Raw genomic sequence first — 24,614 nt, 5'->3', positions numbered from 1 at the left:
CATCCTAAATCATACCACCCTGTGAACTACTAGTGCCCCTACCACAACTTTACTGGATGATCCCACACTGAAATGAGAGACACATCTGCTTTAGCAAATCAGCTAAAGCTAGATCTTACTTGTATGTACTTCACTCAGAGATAAATAACCATGAAGCTATGACACTTCCACAGACCCAGATTCTCTAAATAAAAACAACACTGGATTACAACTTTATTTTCTTTTAAACAAGATCCTTACAAAGTGGCTGGTACAGACCAAAAAACAAGCCACAAATAATTACTGCATTTCCAAGTACAACCATACTAGTATGTATTTACCCATCAATCTTTCAAATGACACATGTATCATGAATTTAAAATAAACAATAAACTGAAAATCTGTACTGTTGGGGTCCCTCCCCCGCCGTGTAGCCCTGGCAGAGGGGCCCTGAGGGCACAGACACGGGGTTTCCCTGCCCCTGCTCAGCCTCGTTCCCATTGGTTGGTTTGTGTTCCCTGCGCGGGCAGAAGGACCCTTGGTCCCGTGACTGGAACAGTTCCTGGGCAGAGCTCCGGCCATGCGGCTGGAGAAATAAACATCTCTGAAACAGCTAGCAAGAATCTGTCTGTCCGTATATATTTCCTTTCCACGGGACTCCTGGTTTGATATATGCGTGTTGCAGTATCCCCACTGCAACACTGTACAGCAACAGAAAAAGCCCCACTGCAATTGCAGAACAATTAAAAAGCCACAGTTCCACAGCCAACTTGCCACAGGCAGATGCCCAAAACCACAAAGAAATACTAGTACAGTTCTGGACTTGAGACTAGTCTATACGTTCTTGCTAAAGTTTTGTAACAAATCTGTATGAAGAATAATCTCTACCAGAAAAACTATTCCGGTGGTACAGATCCCATTCCAATGTGGCTTATTAGAAAATACAATGTTGTACTTCTGTAAAACATTGGTTATGTATTTGCTAAAATCTTGTTTAGTTACTGTTGCACGGTACTGTGATTTTATTTCCCTTAGGAAAAATAAAAAGTTCAGATAAGTAAATAATTAATGAATGGTAAGAACCTTTTATTCTAAAGACATTCATGCATTATTTATTGATATTTTGTACAGTAGGCATATACTACACTATGTATGAAAGCACCATTTTTACTCAGGCTTTGCCTTTCAAAATAGCTGCTTCAATAAAAATGATTATACGAAAAAAAAGTCATTAAAGCCTCAATAAATTTCTCATAAAACCTGACATTATCAAACAATTATTGCAAAGCGAGATGAATTTAATTTCAGTGTAAACCTCTTCATCTTTGTAGAAAGAAATGATCATATATACAGAATGTCCATATAATGCTATTTAGACCTAAATTTTATAATTAGTGAATGTATATTACAATTAAGGCTTATTTATTAAGGTTTGAGGTTGCAAATGTGTTCTGTTAGCTAAAATGACTATTTGCAGAATCAATGTGTGGGTAGGAAATGAGAAAGCTAGCAAATCTGAAGTTGTATTTTTATATAGAATTTAATCTCCATTCTTACAGTTATTAGAATACACAGACAATAAGACTACAAAATTAATGCACTGTCTGATAGATGACATTACTTTTGAAGCAGATTGATTTTGTAATACTGCACACATTTAAACAAAAGCTCATAGTTTTAAAAACAAAAGGGAGGGAAAATACAGTAGAAGTGCAAACCTGACCTATCTCTAATCTTTTCTTTTCAAACCTAGGCTACTCAAGAATCTTCAACTAATTATTCCATTTTATTGATGGCATTTTTCCCAAGGGAAGTTATTTAAAAAGTTTAACCCCTGAGCAAGTCATGGCTTCTCCTGCCTTTGAAAGTGTCAAGTGCATTGATTATAACTGCAGGAAGTGTTACCTTCTACCCAGAGAATCTCACCCTGCACAATCTTAAACACTGTCTCTCTCCCAAAACGGCTTTGATTCAGCAATTCAGACCGCTTCAGCTGATATTAAAGGCAGAAGCACCACAGAAAAGGGATCAGCAGTTAAAACGAAATACAAAGAGGAAAAAGCCCAGATCTTGAATATAGTACCACAAAGCTTGAGAGAAAAGCAGATTTGAAAAAGACATCAGAGTGACTAAAAAAAGAACAACATGACAGAAATTAAACAAGATTTTTATGTTCCCCTTCTATGCATTTAAGCTCATCTCAACCTCTATTGAAATTCTGATCATACCCAAACCCCAAGGCTTTTGACATACTTTCAAAAATCCACACCCCTTCTCACTCTTTTTTAAGTCTCCAGAGTCACTGCTGGGTACCCAACAAGTTGAACGGGGGGGAAGGGTCCTGGTATGGATTCTTCCTGGAAAGGAAGAATCCTAATATGCATATGATGAAAAAGGCCATTTAAACTCATATTAAACTTTTTTCTTAAAATGATGGTGACTATTTAAATGTTCATTTTTAAATGTTCAAGTGTCCTTAACCTAACACTTAGCCAATTTAAAAATGGCTGAAAAAGTATGAATGGAGGAAAAAATATTTCAAGCCACATTTATCCAAATATCTTTATCTTGAACAGTGATTTTCTTAGGTCAGTGACAAAGTACTAGTAAAATAACACAAGGTGCTACTGGACTCTAAAACACAACAACAAGCAGAATAAAGGAAGACAAAGCAAACTCTAAATAGCTCTATATTATCAAATTATGTAGCACAGAAAAATGTAAAGAATGTAATACACACAATTAATACAACAATGGTAACATGCATCTTGGAAAGGACGCACTAAATTCCAAAGAGAGTTTTAGAATTGCAAGTGGATTTTTTTTTTCCAGTTCAGTCATGACAGGGCCAGAAGGTAATGATACATCTGCCATGATGCAACAAGCAGACCTGTCTTCTGTCAAGAGTTGAAATCATAAAGGAATAAGCTGTCGTTAGCAACCCCTCTCCAAACAGTAGAGCTGTCATCTCATTGTTTTCCTCTGTTCGCATGGGGGCTGATGTGGGTTTATATACCCTGTCAGCTCAGTATTAGTCTAAGCTTTTAACCTTTTCTTGAATTTCTGACTTAATATTTTAACTCCTATACAGCTGATCATGTATTACTATGTATTTTGTGATCAATTAATATTGCTTTCACTATGCAAATTTTCCTTCTATCTGCTTGGTGACTAGCATTTGAGAGATTATTAATCCCTAATGACATGTTTTTGAAAGAATTTTCTTTCCAGGGTATGGTGGATTTTAAGCCAATTATACGTGACTCATTATTTAGTTATACATTGTCATTTGTGTTTATGTTTTTGGAAAGATCTCAAAAGATCATCCAAACACCCCTAAGTTTTCTTAGTATAATTCCCATAAAAGCAGGAGTTCTAAACACAAGTCTTCTCTGCTAAAAAGGACTTAACAGGCAATGCTAGTTCTATGGTCTAACAGAATGAATAAGCCGAGTACATATACCAGTCAGAAAAGTAGCATTTGAAATAAAACAATACAGCAAATTATTGCCCATTTTAGTGAAAGTCGACAGTTCAATAATACATTAGAAAACCCAAATAAGATTAAGATTGCTCTGGCACTGTAACTGACCAGTAATAAATAAATGAGGTATTTTAACATCCTTCTGCAACAATATACTTAAAAGACATAAAAGGCACATGAATATTAGTATTCTGTGGCAGAACTGTAATTGCAGTGAAATGTCAGCTGCTTTTTTTTCCAGAAAGTGTTACTTGCCCATATTACTGATACTATGCTAAGCTTGTATAAACCGTAAGACCAAAACAAAAAGGATGTTTGTCTAACAAAATATTCTATACTTAAAAGTGAGATTTTAATGTTTTTTAGCAAGAATTTTTGTTAGTGTAATTTAAACATAATTTCTGGGCAACAATATGTAAATATCCATTATTGAAACTGACTGATTTTTACGAAGTGGAAAGAGAAAATACAGAATACAAAATACAAAATAGTATGTGTTATCATACTAGTTACTAACCACTAAGACTACTAAATCACATAAAAGTTATATGGGAAAATTTACTGCTGTTACACTGAATGTTTTGTTGTTCCATTCAACTGCCTTACAAAACTAATGACATCTTACTGCATGCTGACAAAAGTAATAACCCTCACCAATTCTTAGTAAATATTGCCAACCTGACAGTCTTGTTCAAATGAATGACATTAATATAAGTGAATAAATCCAATATTATGACCGAAGAGAACAGAGATTGTGAAAAAAATGAAGACTAAGATGAATACAACAGACAACTGAAGCTGAAAACCCTGTTTTATCCGTTATTAAAGAAACATTTCCACAGCTAATACCCATCTCACGCAAACCTTCGGTTTATTGTTTGTTCATGGAAAGTCAGATTTTTAGGTCCTGCTCTATTTCTTCTGAAAAACTTGTCCAGGTTCTTCAAAGAACCTATTTTCTGGGTATATGTCAAATATAAATTCTCCATTAAATAATAATACAAGTATCTAAGATATCTTAAGATCTGAATTTGAAATCAGGCAACAATTGTTCGGTTGTTTTTAATTATTATTTTTTTTAATTAATAAGCAACAGTTGCTGTGGTTGAATTTTACTAGCATCCCTGGGACCACAGCTACCTTAGGCAACAAATGCACTGAATTTCCAAAGACAAAGAAAACATCCAATGGCCTTCCTGTACTTGTGCAGTAAACTAATATCCTCTTTATTCCTAGAAGAATCAAAAACAGCATTACTCCAAAATTCTTCACAATGTCCAACCAAGGAAACATTCTGTTTCCCCAATGAACAAATTTCCTCCCTAAGTACAACTGCAGCCTCTCCTTCTCTAACACAGTGAACATTGGAGCCCTCAACAACCACGACGAAACCAGGAACATAAATATTTAATTCTTGACATCCCAAGTATATGTCCTCATCACTAAATCAAAGAATTTACCTCTGTCTCTCATCACCTTTTCCTGGCACTACTACATGGCTAAATAACAACTGATCTGAGAAGAGCCTGACTGGACCAACCTAGACAAGCCATTTAGGCAAAACACAGAAGAGACAGATTAAAATCACTCTTCTAATCTACATGTATTTATATCATTTACATTTACTTTTTTATAAAAAGTGGAGTATCTTCAGACCAGAATTCTCATTATAAATGGAACAGCCCTTCATTCCCAGGGGAGGGACTTGAACTTCAGTCTCTCATGCATCAGATAACTGCTTCTGTCAAAAATCAGTGTTTCCCACTAGAGAAAGTTTCAACAGAAAATTTCTATTTTAATGAGACAACAAATCTATGCAATATTTTTGTACTGTATTTACAGCACATTGCCAGCTTCTTTTGTTTTAAACATCTTTATTAATAAGTATTTAATTTAGCTTTTGTTACATTCTTACTGCTTTATTAGCAGATTGGTCTTTTCCATACTTGTTTTTCTAAAATAGGTTTTGTCCTACCACATTTTTATGTATTTACATGTGTTTTTCACATTGTGTACAATTTTCTCCCTCCTTCTTTTCCTACAATCTGTTCTCTATCTAGTTGCTTATTTGTTCTCTTTGTTCATATTTTAACATCTCTTTTACACTACCAAGTTTGACTTTTCAAGTTAACACAATAATGTTACCTCTTCACATAAACCCTTACCACCTACTCAGAACACCTCTTACACAAAAGATCTAATCTGCACAACAGGGCTTGATATAAAACATGGAAGGACAACCATTACCAACAGGAATTGCACAGATGAAAAGAAAAACGCATTTCTAGCTACTTGAATTCTCACCAGGATATTTCTCTTTGAATCTTCTCTTTAAAATGTGCAGCAGCCCCATAAGACTAGAATTTTAAAATACAGAATTTTAAGCCTGTACATTGCTCTTTTGTTTCATACATGCTTGAAAAGTAGGGTTTCTTAATTCTGTTTTCCTCAAAAGTGTTGTATCAGAGAGTAATAGTTTCTACTCTTCCCTTAACTTCCTGTTTAGAAGTATCAGTTCATCCTGCTCAATCCGCTGCTCACTGATAACCCCAGCTGTTGCAGGGATGCAACTGTTTTCAGTTTTTCCAAGAAATGAACGGAGAAGAGAAGCATAGAGAAAAGCAGCAGAGAAAAAGTTGTGGGTTTTGGTCTACTTAGTGGGTGGTTTTTTGCTTGTCTGAGTTTTTTCTAAGAAAAGCAGATATTTCTGAATTAGTTCCTGTACAGAAGACATTAAAGCACTGCTTTTGCAATTTTTAATTTTTATTTTTTATATTAAAACCTAATCTTCAGCAAATGTTTTAAGCTGGCTGCAGTGTCTGCATGTGCTGCAAAGTCACAACAGATCACTGGAATTTTCAAATCCTACATATCATTATCCACTTCAAATTCATGTAAGTCTATTAGGAAAAAAATCTATGTTCTCTTGTCATCAGCACTGATGCTTTGATAAGGTCTGCTGGTTTCATTCAAGAACAAGACCTCTCCTTAGAAGAAACACAGAAAGATCTAAGAAAACAATTCCTTACTTCAAATAATGTTGTACAAGGAGTTAGCACAATTTTCATTCAAGCTATTTATCATCTAAGCTAGTTATTTTCATTTCGTAAGAGACAGAAGTGCCTAAATCAACTAGAGGACTGAACACCAGAAAACCCAGAAAAGGATATAATTTTTACTATTATTTTTGTTATATGGAATCCTTACACTCAGTCTACCATAATTTCCTGCATTCAGAAATGTAATTTTTATAATCTGTACCTGAAGCTGACATGATATCAGCATGTACCTATATGTATTCTCTTTTTAGTCATAACCTAATGATTCTAAATACTTTCAGTGGTGTCCAACTTCCATAAAATATTGCCTTACCTAACCAGATACACAACTTATTCCCACTACAGTGATTACAGGATACAAAAAAATAGCAGCACATTTAATGACATAACTGAATTTAACACAATTGAATACAATCTTTCTTCATTTTGCATAACAAAATCACTGTAAAATAATATGTGTCCTAAACATGTAGTACATATATCAGAATTTTAAGACGCACAAAAAGGGACAGTGGGTTTTACAGTAGCTGGAATTACTGAACTAAAGAGAACTACAAATTTAAAAACCATATTAGGAAAAAGCTCAAAACCCACAAAGTTTGATATACCAATGTTATCTAATGATTACATTTTTGTAAAAATATTTTCTCATCCAACAGTTGGGACTTTTTTGTGTTTTTTAAGAAGCACTCAAAATGCAGAGAAAAATAATATGGTTTTAAGTATTACAACCATTTGAGAAAAGAGAGGCCTGATCTCTGTCATATGGGCACAAATCATTGCACAAAATAAATAAAAATAATGGAACAGCAAAAAGAAATATAACTCTCCTCTGCTAGAAATACACCCTTAAAAATTATCTGTTAAATTAGGGTTAGTACCCCAGTTTGAAATACTTGGTCTCTCATGTTACCCAAGACAGCAGCATCTCTAGGAAAGAACAAAAATGCGAGCACGTAAGCACTGCTACAAAAACTGAAGTAGCTACAGCTATTTGGGTGTCTTGGGAAAGGTTTTGGAACCTGCACTAAAGGTCCCATACTGGACCTACCATACACCTGTATTGCACTCAGTAATCCTGAAGTACTTTTTGTTCTGTCTCTGAATCTTGACTTAAAATGAATAAAAAACTTAATATTAGAAAAAGATAAGCCTCACTTTCACAGGGCTAGTTTTCCTTTTCTCACGTAGTGTAGTCTGGTGCTTTGATAGTGGGTAAAACAAACCAAAAATAACTTAACAGCCTAATGTTTTTATATGTTTTCTTTCTTTGCTTTATTGAAATAAAAAAGTGCCATTTTTTATCCTGAATACTTTTAAGACAGCTGTAAAAATTGTCTAGCGAAATATGAAACAGTAACAGTAGCAACACTGATATTTAGCGTAGAACATTAACTTGGCAAATACAATAGAAATAAAGTGTCTTGAATAGGCTCTTCTAATGTTTACTACGTGAAGTTTCATTTAGGTAGCAGGATGCACAGGATGAATTACACCTGCAAAGTTCCAATGACAAAAACAAAACACCAACTGTCCACTGTCTCTCAAACAGATGTAACAAAACAGTGTCCACAAAATGTGAATGTCTTCTACTGTCAAATAATCAGAATGAATCAGTATTTAGTACAAATCTGAAAACGACTGTGCCTCTAATAAATTCAGTACAAGCCTAGTAAAAAAGATTGCTGTTATCATGAAAGCTCATGTTACCATTAGATTACACCATCATTGAGCAATAATATGTACAAATTTAATGATATATAAAATGAAACAATCCAAATTGTACCAAATTTCTGTAGTGTTTTCTACTGCATTTCATCACCTGCTAATGGCTCTTGTCATACTATCTGCTGTATTAAACTACAGGGCAGTCCCAACACAACAAGCAACTAAATTTTTTTTTACTGCAAGACAGGAACCTGGTTCCACTAGAAAAAAGTTCCAATAAAACCAAACAAGTATTCCCATGACAAATAAAATGATCACTCAGTAAAATACAGAACACAGATTAAAAAATTAAAACATCACAGGTTCACAGCTCTTCATACACTGGCACACAGGTGCACATCCATAGCGCACACAACCTTGCATCCATGCACTTTCACTTACCTCAATAGCTCTCTTTATATACGGTATCTGCGTCCCACTGTCCAGATCTTCATTAATTATGAGTCTCCTAGCCCACTGACCAGCTCTGACAACACCATTACCATGAATTAGGACCAACAGCTTGTCAGGATTTATTAATGCATCTTCACTCATAAAGATAAAGCTCTTTGGTTCAGTCTCAGTTGCATCAACCTGCAGTTACAGACAACATAGATTTTAATGCATCCATAAAATTCTTTGGAAGAAAACCTGTAGCTTTAAAGTTATCTACCAAATTTATATAAAAGCATTCACCATTTAACAACTATTTCAATGCATTTGTGCCCAGTACTAAATAAAAATAAAGCAAAATATGCAACATAACTTTGAAACATATAAACATACCACATTTTAGAACAGCAATCCAAGGTGCATTTAAAATTAAGAAAAGGAGTAAGAGAGGTCTTAAGCTTTGAAACATCAGTTGTTCATAGAAATTTACAGGAAAGAAAAAGTCCATAAATGAGCAATCAGAGATGGCGAGTGGGGGGGAAGCAAATAATTTCTCACCTCTGATATGCCTGAAGCAACAATAAAATTCTTACATAATGCAAGAAAAAAATCCTGGAAAGTTCCAAATCAACCACCTCAACATAAATACTCAATAAGCCATGTAGGAAACAGTACTGTAAATTTGTCTGTTACAAATTTAATAGGATAGGTCTAATAAAATATAGAAATCCAATTTGGGTCTAAATAATAGCTTCATTAAAAGTCCTCCTGCACTAGGGTCAATGCTCAGATACTTTGGTGTAGGAGGAGACCAACAGTTAGCTTTGATATTCAGTAAATTGCAACCTAATACCACATTTTGTCTTTAAGAGAGTAAAGCAGTACTTTTTGTTTAATACACACTAAAGGTTTTACACTTGGTTTAGCAAGCCTACCTCAAGACAAAAGAACTGTCCTGGTGTAAATACCATGAGGGCAAAACAAATATACATGTCTACTCGTTCTTCTCTTTCTACTATATGAATACATAGAAAAGAAAGAACAAAACAGGCAAATCTCCCCCTTCTACTATACTCCACACCCCTCCACGCCCATGGCCTAACTGTCCAGCTACTAGGAACATGCTCTGCAACAGTGAAGAAAAACAGATCAGGTTATAATATCCATGTTGAGAAAAAAGGAACTGGCTGTTTGGATTATATTAGTTTTTTCTCATATATGGGTATGTATTCTTAGCTACCCTTACCATAGGAAAAATTAAATCTGCATGCATCTTCAGACTTTTTAAGTGTTCCTATCAAATATTTTTTTGAATTAAGTCAATGAGGCTACTTGAACAAAACAAATTTGTACGTGAAAGAATAGTCATGTCTTTCTTCAGTATTTGCCATAGTACTGAAGACCATATTCCCCTGCTCTAAAATAAAGTAACATCTCATGCACCAGCAAATGTACTCATTTTCTCTCACACTTTGTGCAAAAATAGAAAATATCGTAAAGAGTATGTTCTACTGAAAAGACTGTGGCTACACTCAGATCATGCTGCTGCTTCTGAAGTAGCAGTATTGACACCTTAAAAGGTAAAACAGATTAGGTAAAAAGTCAGCCAACACTGAATCCCAGATAGTACTTGGCAAGGTATAACTGACTTCTACCCATAAACTGAATATTTACAACACTATAATTAAGAAAAAAAAGTTATGAATTTTCATTTCAGATTAATGTGTAACTGAGCTGTAGCTTTTAGCACTTATAAACTAAAACTTTGTGTAGTATATAGGAAATACTAGCACTTAGTAATCATATGCACTAGAAGATATAACTAGCTCACACTTCTGCAAAGAAGTTAATTTTAAACAACTAAAATATCTACCAAGATCATAAAAAAAATTATTTTGATTCTTTTCCCAAAATTAAACACATTTGGAGACTTTTTGCAAGCTAACTCACCTTCAAACAGTAGTAATTTATTAGATCCAGATTTCACTAAAGAATGCACATAAAGGTCACTCCTATACACAACCTTACTTTACTGACAGATCAATGTAGAATACCATTTAATGCTGGACACACTGAGGCCACATAAAATAATATGCATTTATTAGCCACTTTTTCTTCTGGACTCAAGGACACTGATTTCTGATCACGTAAATCTAAACTGAATAAATACAGGAAGATTTTTTTTTTTTAACATTTTTAACATTTTAAATTTTTTAACATGTTTAATTTAACAATTTGATTCAACATTGCTGTTCACAGGTGAGAACAATCTTCCAGTAATCTGTAGCTAGGCATGTCAAACAGATCTAAATTACAATGATAATTTACTGTTTAAAACTACTGGTTAGTTTTCTTTTTCTTGGATTTTTTTCCCAATGCACAGTAATTCTGTAAAGTTTATGAATGTAGACAGCTATGGTGAGATCTCTCTAGCTATTATGACATTCTTAAGGTTTTCAAACAGTGAATTTCTTTTTTCCATATGACATCTGTCTCTAATGAGTTATCACCTAATACAGTAGTATCAGTCTATAAAGTATTTCAGCAGCACACTAGTTAGTATTTTGCACAGCTGCTATCAATATATTAAATGTAGTTAAAATCAAACTACACTTGAAATCTATTCTTATTGACATCCTTGCTACCACATCAACAATTAGCCATTACTAACCCAAGATGTATGACATCTGACTAGGTTCCAGGAATTTTTTATTTGGTGTATTGGAGGTTTTTAGGTTTAAAATTAAATGTTAAAAAGGGGAAAAAAATCCACTAGTATTTTTCTTATTATTTTTCTTACTAAATATTTTACTTATTTCAGTTAAGAAATATGACAACAATTATGAGCCTCAAGCCTACAAAGTGAAAACAGGTATAATTGGAGGAAAGAACGTGGCAAATAAGTGGAATTGAAACTGAAAAGACTCAAAAAACATTGTGAGAATTGTAAGTAGCTGGGGGAGAGAGAAAATTGCTCATTTGCGTCCCAAGATGAAAAGTCTTCTTTTATATGTTTCAACATAAACCTCACTAACTCACTTAGGTTACAGTCTTCACAATACTGAAAATCCTAATTTAGAATTTTTTAATCAAAAATGTAAAACTGAGAACCGCTGATCAATATCACAGGCAGCTAATCAACATTTGACTATTACCACAACTAACTTAACAAACCAAAAATTGGTGGAAATTTTACGAACAAATATTAACTTTACTTAGGTAACAAAACTGGCAAAAGGAACATTACAGACCATTGTTGCTCAAAGAAAAATAGTTCCTGGATGAACTTTAACCTATTGAAGTGAAAGAGGAAAGCATTGATAACTTAGAAGATTCTGCAAAGTGAGGCATTTAAGTGCCATTGTCAATTAAACATGTGTTCTGGTTTCAGCCAGGACAGAGTTAATTTCTTCTCAGTAGCTGAGTGCTGTGTTTTGGCTTCAGAACAAGAATGGTGTTGATAACACACTGATATCTTGGGGTTTTGCTAAGTTGTGTTTAACCGAAGTCAAGGACTTCCGTTTCCTTGTCTCATGCTCCACCAGTGAGAAGGTAGGCAAAATAAACTCAGAGGGAGCATGGCTGGGACAGGCGACCTGAAGTGACCAAAGGAATATTCCACACCCCAGAACATCATGACCAGGATATAAACTGGGGGGAGTTACCCAGAAGCATGGCTGATCTGGGTTCAGGAATCGGGGGTCTAGCATCTGTCAGTGAGTGGTGAGCAATCGCATCGCACATCACTTGTTTTTTGTCTTACTATTATCATTTATCATTATCACTCTAATTTACTTCATTTTAGGTTATGAGATAAAACTCTTTTTATCTCAGCTAACAAGTTTTACTTGGATTCTCCTCCCCATTCCACTGGTGCTGGGGAAGGTAAAAGGGGGTTCGAGCAAGCGGCTGCATGGTGCTTAATTTCCAGCTAGGTTTAAAGCACTACAACATGTTACTAATTATTTAAACTTCCATCTCAAGCTTCCCCAGAAGCTGTTAAAGAAGCAGTTAATTCAGAGGCACACTCTATTTGTCCTCAAGAGCTAAAGAAGAGCAAAGATCAATCACTGATTATGCCACTAAAACTAGAGAAATATAAATACTACATCTGGCTAAAAAAATTACAGTCTTCTTTTTATTCCTAACATAATCTTCAATGGAGCCAAAATGAAACTTTGAAAGTAGTAACTGAATGGCCTCTCCCTGAATATGAGACTCTTCATCAAAAATTTCAAGTCCAGTAGTGTATGTTGAACATTATTAGAAGTATAGTGCTTTACAGTAACAATAATGCAACGTGGATCTTGGCCTCCCTGTGTAAGAAAAAAATGTTCAGAACTGTTCAGTCAAAGATGCTGGCATAATAAATTAATTGGCAAGCTCTCCTGATCTGCCAACTGATCTTATTTTCATATCTGAAAAGAAATTAATGAATTTTCGTATCCAAAACTGAAGCGGCCACCTAAGAAAGCAAAACAAAGTCAGCAAGTTGGACTTTACACACAAGGTTGAAATTAAGGAAGATGAGAGAACGTGAAACGCCATCATGCTAAACGTTCGAAGCACATCATTTCCATTCCCTACTAAAATCATGCTGAACTAAAGAACACCTCACCTAACACAGTCCCGAAACACATTTCAAATATTCAAAAATCACTGCACTGCCAACTTCATTACCAGCTGACAGAAAAAGGAAAGCCAAAACACCAACTTTCTGATCACCTGTGACTAGGTTAAAAGAAAAAAAGTTTTTGTATTCATCCCTAAAATATCCATATAAAAAGGCTTTACATATATATATATATTTACATATATATAAGCCATCTTGGTCAGTTGAAGGTGTAGGGTCCGATTGCATAGGGAAGCAGTAACAAAACAGCGTTATAGAATGATTCTTGCCTGGTTTTGACAGCCAGTAACTTTGGAACCTTGCAAGCCAGAGTTTACATAACTGGGCAGGCATGTACAATAGTTCAAGGCACCTATCCCACCTTAATATCGTCAAATGGGTTTTTTGTATGCATTTATACCTCTCTCCTTGATAGTACTCTGTGGCAATGAGTTCCACAATATAATTGGGACATATATGAAATAATACTGTCTCTTCCAGTAGAGATCTCCTGCCAGATAATTTAAACTTGATGCCCCTTAGGTTCTCTATTATGAAAAAAGCAAAAACCCATTCCCTATTCATCTTCTCTTCACCTTTCATGATTTTATAGATTTGTCATATTCCTTCCTCAGTCATCTATTTTCCAAGCTGAAGAACCTTTGTTTAATCTTTCTTTGTCTGAAAAGCATTTCATGCCTGTGATCATCCTTGCAACCCTCCTCTGTATTTTTTTTAAAATTCTTCATATCCTTTTTGATATGGTATCCAGACTTCATGCAGTGTTTAACATGAAGGCCCACATAATGAGTGGAATGACGATGTTTTTCTGTTTTGTTCTCGATACCTCATAATTCCTAATATCCTATTTGCTTTGAGGGTTTTTGACTGCCATTGAGCACTCACTGATGTTCTCAGAGAACTACTCACAATCACTCCAAGCTCTTTCCTGAGTTGTAATACCTCATGTAGAGGCCACTGTTGTCTTTACAGAGTGAGTTATCTTCCCCATAATTTTATATTTACCAGAATTGAATCTCCTGTCATTTAATCATCCAGTTATTCAGCATCAAGAAATAATTCCCGAACTCATCATAATCAACTTTAGGTTTAACTATCCCAAATAATTTTAGAAGAAAACAAGAAAAATTTGTATTAATTACTTTTCTTCTTTTGTTTACAACTATCTCAGGCCTTAATAGCATTTTGCTGGTAACAGATTATTTCATCTGTAGAATACTAACACCTTTCTCCCCTTTTAACCAATTAACTCTAAAGGGGACTTCCTTCTTAAAAGCATTTGTTAAGTTTGTTGACAGTTCATTGGAAATACATGTACTCTTTTACTGACAAGATTTTTCTTCTTCATGTGATCTCTGACTCCTGCAATGAATTCTGGTAGGTTTTTTTTAAAAATAAACTTGTACTCATTTCCCCCAATACATTATTGTTATTATTAGCTGATTTCAGCAGTAAGTTACATACAAATTGGCTGTTCTGCAGCTTCCTGTTTGACTTCTTATAGAACCCTACATTTTAAAAAAATCTCATCCTGGAATTTGTCTATAGTACAATATATTAACTTCTCCCAAGGTCTCCTCCATTGGTATGACAAATTTCAGACAGTTGCTCAGAATTATAGCCTGTTAAAAAAAAAAAAAAAAGCATGTGGAAATTGGATAATTAATATTGAAAATTATGATATTAGTTTTTCTTATTTGACCTGGGTGTTCATTTTAACTGCAGTTCATCTATTTGCCTTATCAGTTCTCTTTTATTATTAGCCTTTACAACTCTAACAAGCTGCTCAAATTTGTTTTTTGTGATCTTACTGTGATTTTATATGTAACTTGCCAACATTTATATTATTATATACCTTCTATTCTCACCCTAGAAGTTGTCTTATTACTTTTATTAGTCTCCTTTACTAGTCTAAACTAGAGGGTTTTGTGTTGTTACTTGGGGGTCTGTCACTGGTGATTTAAACCTAGCTTTCACACAGCTTTAATTTTTCAGCTTCTACATACATAGTATCAATTTTTCATTTCTGTATGTGCCTTCATAACCTATTTTTGACTGTGGTGAGGGCTCGCTACACATAACAGCCATTCCTGAAGAACGGTGCTCATACCTTGCGTGAATTTTTCCACAATGCTCACAATTAGAAATCTGCATATTTTGTGAGTTCTTACTTTGCTCCAAAATGCAATTAAATTATGACATTTCACAGAAGTTGGAAGTCATACATTTGAGAATAGCTTAAATGTATTACTGAACAACTGTATTCATGCTCACTACACAATTTCTAAGTACGAGTAAACAGAGATTAATCCAAAAGTGGGAGCTAGCCAGGGCCATTCCTCTTCCGAGCCAAGAAACCCAAACCTTAGAGCCAGGCAGAAGAATCACCGCAAGTGTGACATAGGTGATGGAGGTGCTGTAATATTCATCCCAAGTTTCTTCATCTTCATGTTTTGGAGCTAATTGATCAGCCTTAGCACTGCATTACTTAAATGAATATTCCTTTTTAGGCATCAAAGGAAGTCCTATAGCCTTAAAATTTGGGCACTTCGAAGTTTATAAATGACAGCTTCATGGTTTCACAGACAAAGTGTGACATGGCTTGAGAAGTCTTTTGATGCATTATCTGTCTGGAAGTAATTCTTCAACCAAAACTTCACCAGCAAAGAAAATTAGCAAAGAAGCTGGAGATCACAGCTAGCACTGCACCAGGCAGACCATCATGATGAAATTGATACTATGTCTGTGTACACAGAACAACCTGAAGTGGGGAAATGCTTTCTCAGTCTCGGTTCTCTGGGCACTGGTGCAACCAGCAGGCTGCGAGTATGGAGGAGAGCTGCTGCTTGCCCTTCGACTTCTCTGTGAACCTCAAAGCTCAGCTCCTTCTGCCATGACCAGGAGACACTGAAAAAGCCCTTCTAGGAAACTGTTAGTAGTTTGGGCAGGTCATCAAAACATTCCCTAAGCAACACTCAGAGAATGGAAATGGGAATGGTGAAATGTTACAGAACTGTTAAAGCAAGACCTTTTCCTTCCTTACCCTAAACAGGTTTTCCTTGACTGACTAGGAAGGCTCAGCGGAGAACAACAGTAATTCAAAAGATTTCAAAGAGCATAGGAATCCTTCATAATGATGGAAAATTTACACAGTGCTGTCACACTCCAGTCTCCCCTGCACTCTCCAGTATAGAATATAAAAATACCTGAACATCATCATATCACATCACAGGTATTTATAAACACTCTGATATGTGGGGGAGCACTTCACCTCTTCCAAGGGTTGATCGAATATTTTCACTAAGCAACATAACTACTTTGAATTACATAAATATTACAAATTACTGAAAAAGTGTTTTTTAAAAAATTACTTGGAATAGTTTACTGATACTCAATGTGAGTGTAGTCCTCTGCCTGCAAAGACATTTCTGTTCTGTACATCCAGCTGTAGACATCTCAAAACATCCACAAATACTTTTCAGAAAGCTTATGGCTCTCCTATTAAAAGCCCCACATTTTGAAAATTCTGGTATCTGGAAAGGTAAGGAAGGCTCAGTTGGAGAAATGAAACACATGAGAAGTGAGGTGGAACCACATCTCCAGATGCATACACGTGCAAAATTTGAAGGCAATGCCCTGCACAGAGCCCTAGCACACCTTGTCTTTATATGAATATTGGATCACAGGCTATGCCGGGTACAGATTCAAAAAAACAACGCCTTTGGAAAAATAAATTATACTTACTGGAAGAGTTACTTTCTTCAAGTGGCATTCCTTCTGCAGTAGTTCATAAATGTATTTAGTAATGATCTGAAAAAAAGAAAAAAATATAAATGCCACCAGATACTGAAACACTTACAATAATGACATACGCAGGCAGACAATTTAAAGGCTAATTGGTTAAACTTCTAAGCACTTGTGTATGTTTTGCCACTTTTCTGAATCCTTTACTATATAACTAATTATAGAACTTAGAGCTTTAGACAAAAAATTCTGTCTGTTACACAGGAAAGACTTCTTTCCAGTACAATGGAATGGTAACTGTACCTATGAATCCATTTTGCACTGCTGTGCGCATAATCAGGTGAATAATAACCTCAAAACCAAGGTTTATAACCAATTAATATATACTCAGAAGTAGAAGAAAGGCTCTCCTTCTAAAGATATACTTTTAAAGCTTTTTTTTTACTAGCAGATTTCAGGAATTCTCTCCCCTCCAGGTTCACTTCATGATTTACATGGAGAGCAGATCTGTAGCCAGCCACAGCTAAGTTACCTTGCCATTTCTGCTCACTGAACAGGGGAGGTATGGGTCAAAGGTTCCTAAATAGAAGAAAACCCCATACAGATTCCCCACTATGGGGCAAGCTTGTATCTCTTTTCTCCATGTAGGAATAAAATTGAAATTTCACACCCAAAACAAAAGGTATCATTTCAGAAAGCAAGCAAAGGAAAAAAAAAACAAAACAACAAAAAACCCCAACACAAAAGCCCAGACAAAGCACCCCAAAAAAAAAAAAAAACCCAAACAAAACCAAACCAAACCAAAAACACAAAACCAAAACAAAACCCACCAGAAAACAAAAAAAAAAAAAACAACAAAACCCACAAAAATCAACCTAGTTGCAACAAAAGACTAGCCATCTCAAATGTAACAAAACTGTTCACATTTCAAAGCCTTGCCTACTATCTAGGGATTTTTTTTTTTGTCCTTACATATTCTAAGAAAAATGGAGATGTAGATGTAAAAACTTTGTAACTATTATTAACTTGTGAATTAAACTGAGGAACAAACTGGAACTTCGTCCATTTGAGCCTGTAAAAATGGTTTGGAAGCTAGTGACTGGATTTGAATGGCTACAAGAGTTTGAAAAGAAAAAAAAAGGCAAATTAGAGAGGTTAAAAAAAAGAACTCATTAAGAGGCTGAAATGATGCTTGCCTTCTCTTTAAAGCTTGGAGAACTGTATTTAAATTCCAGACAGGACAAGATCTAAGTCTCAGAATATTAATCCAAGAATATCTGGGTACAAACCCAGACAGTGTTCTTTAGTCCATCCCCTCAAGGCCACAATTATACCCATGTGAACCCACAGTATATTAAGCCCCAACAGAAACATCACTGTAACAAAGGTCTCAAGTGATGGCATCTTAGCAACACACTATGATCCAAGCAAGTAGGAGCCAGAGTATCATAAACTTCAAATTTAATTTTCCAAATGCACAATTATGGAAAAAAGTTTCAATGAAGTCCAAAAGTTTTTATTATGTAAATGTGAGGAAACACAATATGCAAATGTTTGGAACACATATGAACAAACTGGAGGTGCTGATGAAAGATAATTAAAAATGTTGGTATATGCCCCTCCCCTCCTTTCACTAAAACCCCAAATCTTTATTAGGATTATAAGAATTCTTTGTGATCCTGATCAAATACATTTATTGACAGAATTATGTTCAAAAACCTTTATGGCTTACAGAAAATCAGTCTTTCTGAACATTATTATCTACACAGAAACTGCATTTGGAGAAGGAATTCAGCTGCGAGTGATGAGTTGATTTAAGACATGTTTATCCCCAAAGCAGTATGCTAGGAACATGCATACAGTGTTATTTTACCTTCAGGGGCAAACTTTTTATGGTTCACCGAAATTGACTGCAGTGTAACACCAACAAGTAAAGCAGTTAAGTTCCTGCAGTCTCAAATGCTAATGCTGTACAGACATTAAAGTAAATATAATGATAATATGGCCTGCAACATAGAAATTTTGTTTTTAACTCTCAATTCAGGCATCTACACACTGTCAAAATAACTAAAATAACACTTGGAAAAGAAAAAAATTACTCTGCAGAAAATATATTTTACACACTACTTGTAAAATTCTACCCTTTTTGCAGCTATTTGTATCTATTTCTTCTATTCTTTCTCATTTATTTAGACTGTGTGTCTTCGGAGCAGAAATAAACCTCTACTCATTTTTTCCACAGCTGTCTCAAGGGGGGTCTCATTCTAACTGACTCTTTATGCACTACTCTAAGATAATAAATAGCAATACAGCCTTAAAAATGGGACTGTTGAATCAGTAGAGCACTCTGGTGTGGCGAAGACTTAACCTAATGAATGCTTTCAATAAACGCAAACATAAAGAAAGATAGAGGAGGTTGGAGGCTCACAAGCGAAGTCTGAGATTATCATCCTCAGACAGCCCAGCACCTGGATGGCCTGCACTGCCCAGAGATTTCAGGAAAAAATGCCATAAAAAACAACCCTCAAACAAAAAAACCCCTAAAACTGCCCCAGTGTGTATGTAGCTACAGAAGTGGTTGAGGGTTTTTTTGCAATAGATCCACATGTTTAGGGATATCCTAGCATGGTATACTACCAGTTTTAAATTATGGAAAGTGATACACAAGATTTCTTAAGTGCCATCCAAGTCCAAAATTTTCCAGATTTGAAAACATCACTAATGGCCAGATTTCCTGCATTTATCAGAGATGTGTCTGGAAAACTTGACAAAATCCTGTCCTGCCTAGGAAAATCTAGCAAAATTCTGCCCTATCTAGGAATATGGCTGCAAGTACTGAAAATACTACACATCCAACACTACTTTTGGATTTTTATGCTTTTAATGACTTATTCTGATTTTATGGCTGATGAGTAATTAAAAAAAATTAATTATAAAAATATCTTTCCTACAGGTAGCAAAAAGAAAAGGAAACTGATATTGTTTATATAGAACTAGTTAGACTTAATATTTTGAATCTATACAATTTATATAGCCACAGCTTCTCTAAGTAGCAATATTAGCTTGTGTATGCTGGTGTTCTATACTTAAGATGTGAAAACTGTTGTAGAAAGTACTGTAGAATGTTGTGAAGTGTCCTGCGACTTCTTGCATGAGAAGGTGGTTCTGGTTACACTCTACAAACTCTCCTGGACTAATTATCAGTCACACAGCTGCTCATCACTGCAGGTATATAGTGACACAGGCTGATCAATTCAGTCCTGCACCAATAAATCATCTCACCTATCAAGCAACAAATTGTTCAGATCCAGACATTCTCAGTGTAACACTTACTAGAGAGCCCTACTCACGTTAGTCATACTAACCTGGGATATTTGCACTTTTTCTAAGGCTCTTGAAACTCATGCCAAAACTGTATATAAGCAGTATACTGCATGGTAATTCAAGTGGCTGGAGAGCAGGCATCACTGTGTCCAAGATGGGAAAGGAAAAACAACAACAGTAAGACCTGCCCACAGTGTATGAAATTAATTGCCTGATAAATGGAGAAGAAACTGGCAGTTCTGTAATTCTTGTATGAGATACGGGAAACTTCCACCTCATATTAGAGTATTCCTGCACCTCATTCACTCCTAAGTGCTGTCTATCAGGAAAACACATCCTAAATAAGACAAATATCTGAACTTAGAACTATCAAGGTGTTCTTATTGACTGTTGGGAGAACTGGAGGAAAAAAAAAAAACAAAACACAAATCCCTAAAAATTCCATGCCTCCCATGACCTATTCTGATAGCAAGAGAGAAATCCTCTCCAGCCATGGAAAGCCTAACATTTCAATCACCCAAAAAAGGCTGCATTCAAATTGTGTGGTAGAGAAAACTTTCTTCCCAGAACAAAGCAGTCTTCTCTGGTAGGAAACTACATTGCTTATACTTTAAATTGCTCTCATTGAGCAGAGGAGCCTGAGTTCTGCTTTCCCTAAGCCTGAGAAACTTCTGCCCTAAATGAAATCACAGCTATTTTAATTGTGTTGCACTAAAAAAATTCCCATAATGAAGGCAAGCTGATGAGAGCAGGGACCACAGCTGAGTAGAACACATCCTGAGCAGTAAAACCAAGTAGGTTATCCTGGGTGTATTAAAAGCACAAGTATCTAATCTCTGCTACCATTTCTTTGTTTTAGTTTTCCTTCATCTATGGTGCACAAGGTTGAGAGCCTTAATACGCATGGTTCAGGAGTGGAACCAAACTTAGTGCTCACCACTGCCCTTCTGAGGAGCTTAAAATAAGTCAGTCTTGACTGATGTTGGATATAACAGAGAATACCTCCAAAAATACCTTTTCAAAGTGTTAGTGGTCTCAAATATGTAATCTGCAAAGTTCAATAGCCTAATGGATAACTGGGGGGATAGAGCTATGTTGTGACCAGTAATCCTTCACATGGATCCAGAAAACAGGTTCTTTTAATCACAGAAAAATTAAACATAATGACTTGGACAGACAGCAAAAAGAACAGAGAAAAGCACTTTATCTTACAACAGACCTTTGTTTTACCCTTGCATTGCTAAATATTCTGCACCATGACAGCAAGACTATAATGCTGCATACCGTCTGCAGAGCAAAACTTAAACTCCAGGTGGAAACACAGACCTGGTACACACAAGTGTAGTACATGTTAATTGGTAAGGTCCTGGCTTCCTACAACACGTGTTCTTTTAAGACTGTGTTGTTCATATAGAGGACTTTCTTATGGACTGTTTTCAATAATCAAAAAGCATAGAAAAATTTTGTTAGCAGCCTAATTTGTGAAATCTTTGCAATACAGCATCCTGAAGCTACATGATCAAAAGATCGGAACCTGCATAGATCTACGTGAAAATAGAAATTAAAGACCAAGAGCCAGTGACACCAACACATTTAAAGTTACAAAGACCATGAAGGTATTGAATTCTAAATACGATTATAAGTGGAGACAAATACCAAAGAGGCACTTCAATACACTAAGTAGTGGAGGTCTTTAAACAGAGTCTGGAAAAGAATACTGAAAAAAGAAATCCCACAAAGCAAGGAGGCAATTCCAAAATAGCTCAGTTTATAATAATAACCCCTCCATTTTAAGTCTGTAAGACATGGAAAAAAGCCTTGTATCACATTCTGAAAACATCAAAAAACCAGCACAGCATACATGAGGAAGAGCAAAATTGCAGCTGACCCACTAGTGAACTTTTCCACAACAGAGATTGCCAGGTATACAGACAACAGATCACAACTCAGTGACTTGATTAATAACATCTACATCTTAATCCAGAGGAGTTGCTTCAGTACATACCATACCAAAACCCATGCTGGGACTCAGTGAAGTGCACTGAGCCTTGCCCGTCAAGTTCCCCTGCTATGCTGTGCTTTACAACCCAAGTCCTCTGAATTCTCTTCTTCCCCCCCCCCCCCAAATGTGCTCCCACTTTCAAAACCAAGCATGAGTACCCACCAGAAGATTACATATACAAATAGAACAAGCCTGCTGCAGAGGGAAAAATAAGAAAAAAGACAAAGTAAATTACTTGAACTTGCAAAATGTTTTCTTGAGTGAATTCTCAGCTAAAAATATACTAAAAAATTGGCATCATTCTGGGTCATTTGTGGCCTTTCACTTGTAACCTGGCATCTATCAGGTGTCACTGGAAATCATTACCGTGCAACCAACAGTCATGGATTCACGACAGATGTGAGGAACCCTCAGGCTAGCACAAACCACAAAGTCTCTTTGAAGACAATCAAATGCCACATGTCCCCCTCTTTCCCCATATGTGCATCCCTCATGACCAAAATGCCAACAACCCCGTCAAACGGCTGGGGTACAGTTAACATATGATAAAGAATAAAGCACATGTGACATGACAAAGGATAAGGCACATGAGATCAGTTGACATTACAACCACTCCCATGACAGAGGACAGATTACAAGACCTTGGAGAAATGATGAGCTGTTAACTCAAGTTGTCCACACCACTGCCTACTCCTACACACTTGTAGCAGATTTTGGCAAAAAAAAAAGAAAATGGACAAAACTATGGATTAAATATATTCTTCTGGTGGACCAGATCCAGCTGGATGGATCTGAGATCTCCCACATCATATTCCTCATTTACAGATATTCAAAACACAAACAGAAAGCCATCATCCCCATTACTGCTCTTGCTACCACTTTTCACTGCTCCAAGGATTAAATATGAACAGAGACAGAACTACTCCCTCAAAGTTAAGAATGGCCACTTCCCATCATGAGTGAGATGTGTTGGCAATGACACACTTACTCAGTGGATAGGGGCTTCTACCTCCAAAGAGACCAGCTTGTGAAAAAATACTCATTAAACACTCTGTCAGATCACTTTTCATTAATTTTTAGACAGTTCTCAAAGTAAATGAGAGTGGAGAGAGTAAGAGAATCTAGTGGCAATAATTTTCATTGCACGTTTTTATGAGTGGACAGATTTTTCAGAACTTTAGCTAATAAAACACAGCTACAATGGCATTTTCCTTCTTGACTGACTTCTTGGGTTTTCCTAAGTCGTATCATAAAAGGGTTAATACATTATTAGTGTCATTAGTAGTTTATTATTCCTCCAGTAACATTCTCAGATAACTATATTTTAACCTCAGTTTAATCTCCTACATGAACACACATTACAGAAAAAAGAGGAGAAAATAGAATTAAAATTATTAGTGATATTTTTGGTTTAGAAATTACTGAAGTCTGACCACGTCTACCCTCTGCAATAAGTCACTCAGACATAACTTCTTATACTTGAAGAAAAATGCAAGGGTTTGTTTCCTTTTCTTTAGAGATGCAAAACTAATGTGACTTTAGGTTTATTTGTCAACTCCCATCCTGTGACAGAACTGCACTTAAAATGTCTAACAGCTGAACATTACCAGTTCACCTCAGAAATCCACACAGACATACCAAAATCAGCCTCATTTGCCTTTGTATTCTTTCTTTTTGTAAAGTTGTATCTTTGACTTAACTTCTTACAGTACACCAAGAGATTCACTATCAGCTCCTCAGACCTCTGAAATTATTTTAATTATTAATTCAGACCTGACATTAAAAGTTACAATCTCTTGAATCTAAGTTTCTCAAAAATGGAACTTCCATGAGCATAAAAAGGATACTATTTTCAAGTAATTTCTACTCAGCATAAGAGATTAGACTCCTCAGCACTACTAGTATTTTCTAAGAACTTCAAGTCAGAGTACAGAGGTTGGAAGCTTTGTAACTTATCTCAAAAATAAACACATATAAACCACTAGAAGCTTATCAATGTCATTATGAGTAATGGATTTTGTTATTTTATAAGATTTGTCTCCTCATTGGTAATAGGCACTTCAATGCAAAAAGAGAAAATAAGCACAAGAGGGAAACAATCCTTATGACATAGAGTAGTCTACCCACAATGTTTTCCTCATTGCAGTGTAAGAGCAACAATGTTCAGTGAAACAAATGCAAAATTAATTCCAACTGACTGCCCTGCAGCAAATCTCAAGTGGTGGGACTAACCTGAGGCTTGCTACTGTGGCTGCCATAGCCTTGGTTGAATGAGCTTTCCTTTGACCC

The 24,614-nt window shown here is 35.6% G+C and overlaps 1 protein-coding gene across 6 annotated transcripts in view; it reads right to left on the bottom strand.

Annotated features, from left to right (window-relative positions):
* Positions 1–24,614, bottom strand: part of FAM172A (family with sequence similarity 172 member A) — a 265,595-nt gene that overhangs the window by 190,800 nt on the left and 50,181 nt on the right. For all 6 annotated transcript variants that reach the window (XM_039567672.1, XM_039567673.1, XM_039567671.1 and 3 more), the window contains 2 exons: positions 17,000–17,065; positions 8,632–8,823 (listed from right to left, as the gene is read on the bottom strand). In XM_039567672.1, the coding sequence (XP_039423606.1) occupies positions 8,632–8,823; positions 17,000–17,065 (258 nt within the window). The remainder of the gene's footprint in view (positions 1–8,631; positions 8,824–16,999; positions 17,066–24,614) is intronic.

The sequence above is a fragment of the Corvus cornix genome, chromosome Z, assembly GCF_000738735.6.
Source record: "Corvus cornix cornix isolate S_Up_H32 chromosome Z, ASM73873v5, whole genome shotgun sequence".
NCBI classification, from domain to species: Eukaryota; Metazoa; Chordata; class Aves; order Passeriformes; family Corvidae; genus Corvus; species Corvus cornix.
Note: the sequence above shows the minus strand (reverse complement) of the source record. Positions and strands in the feature narration are given on the sequence as shown.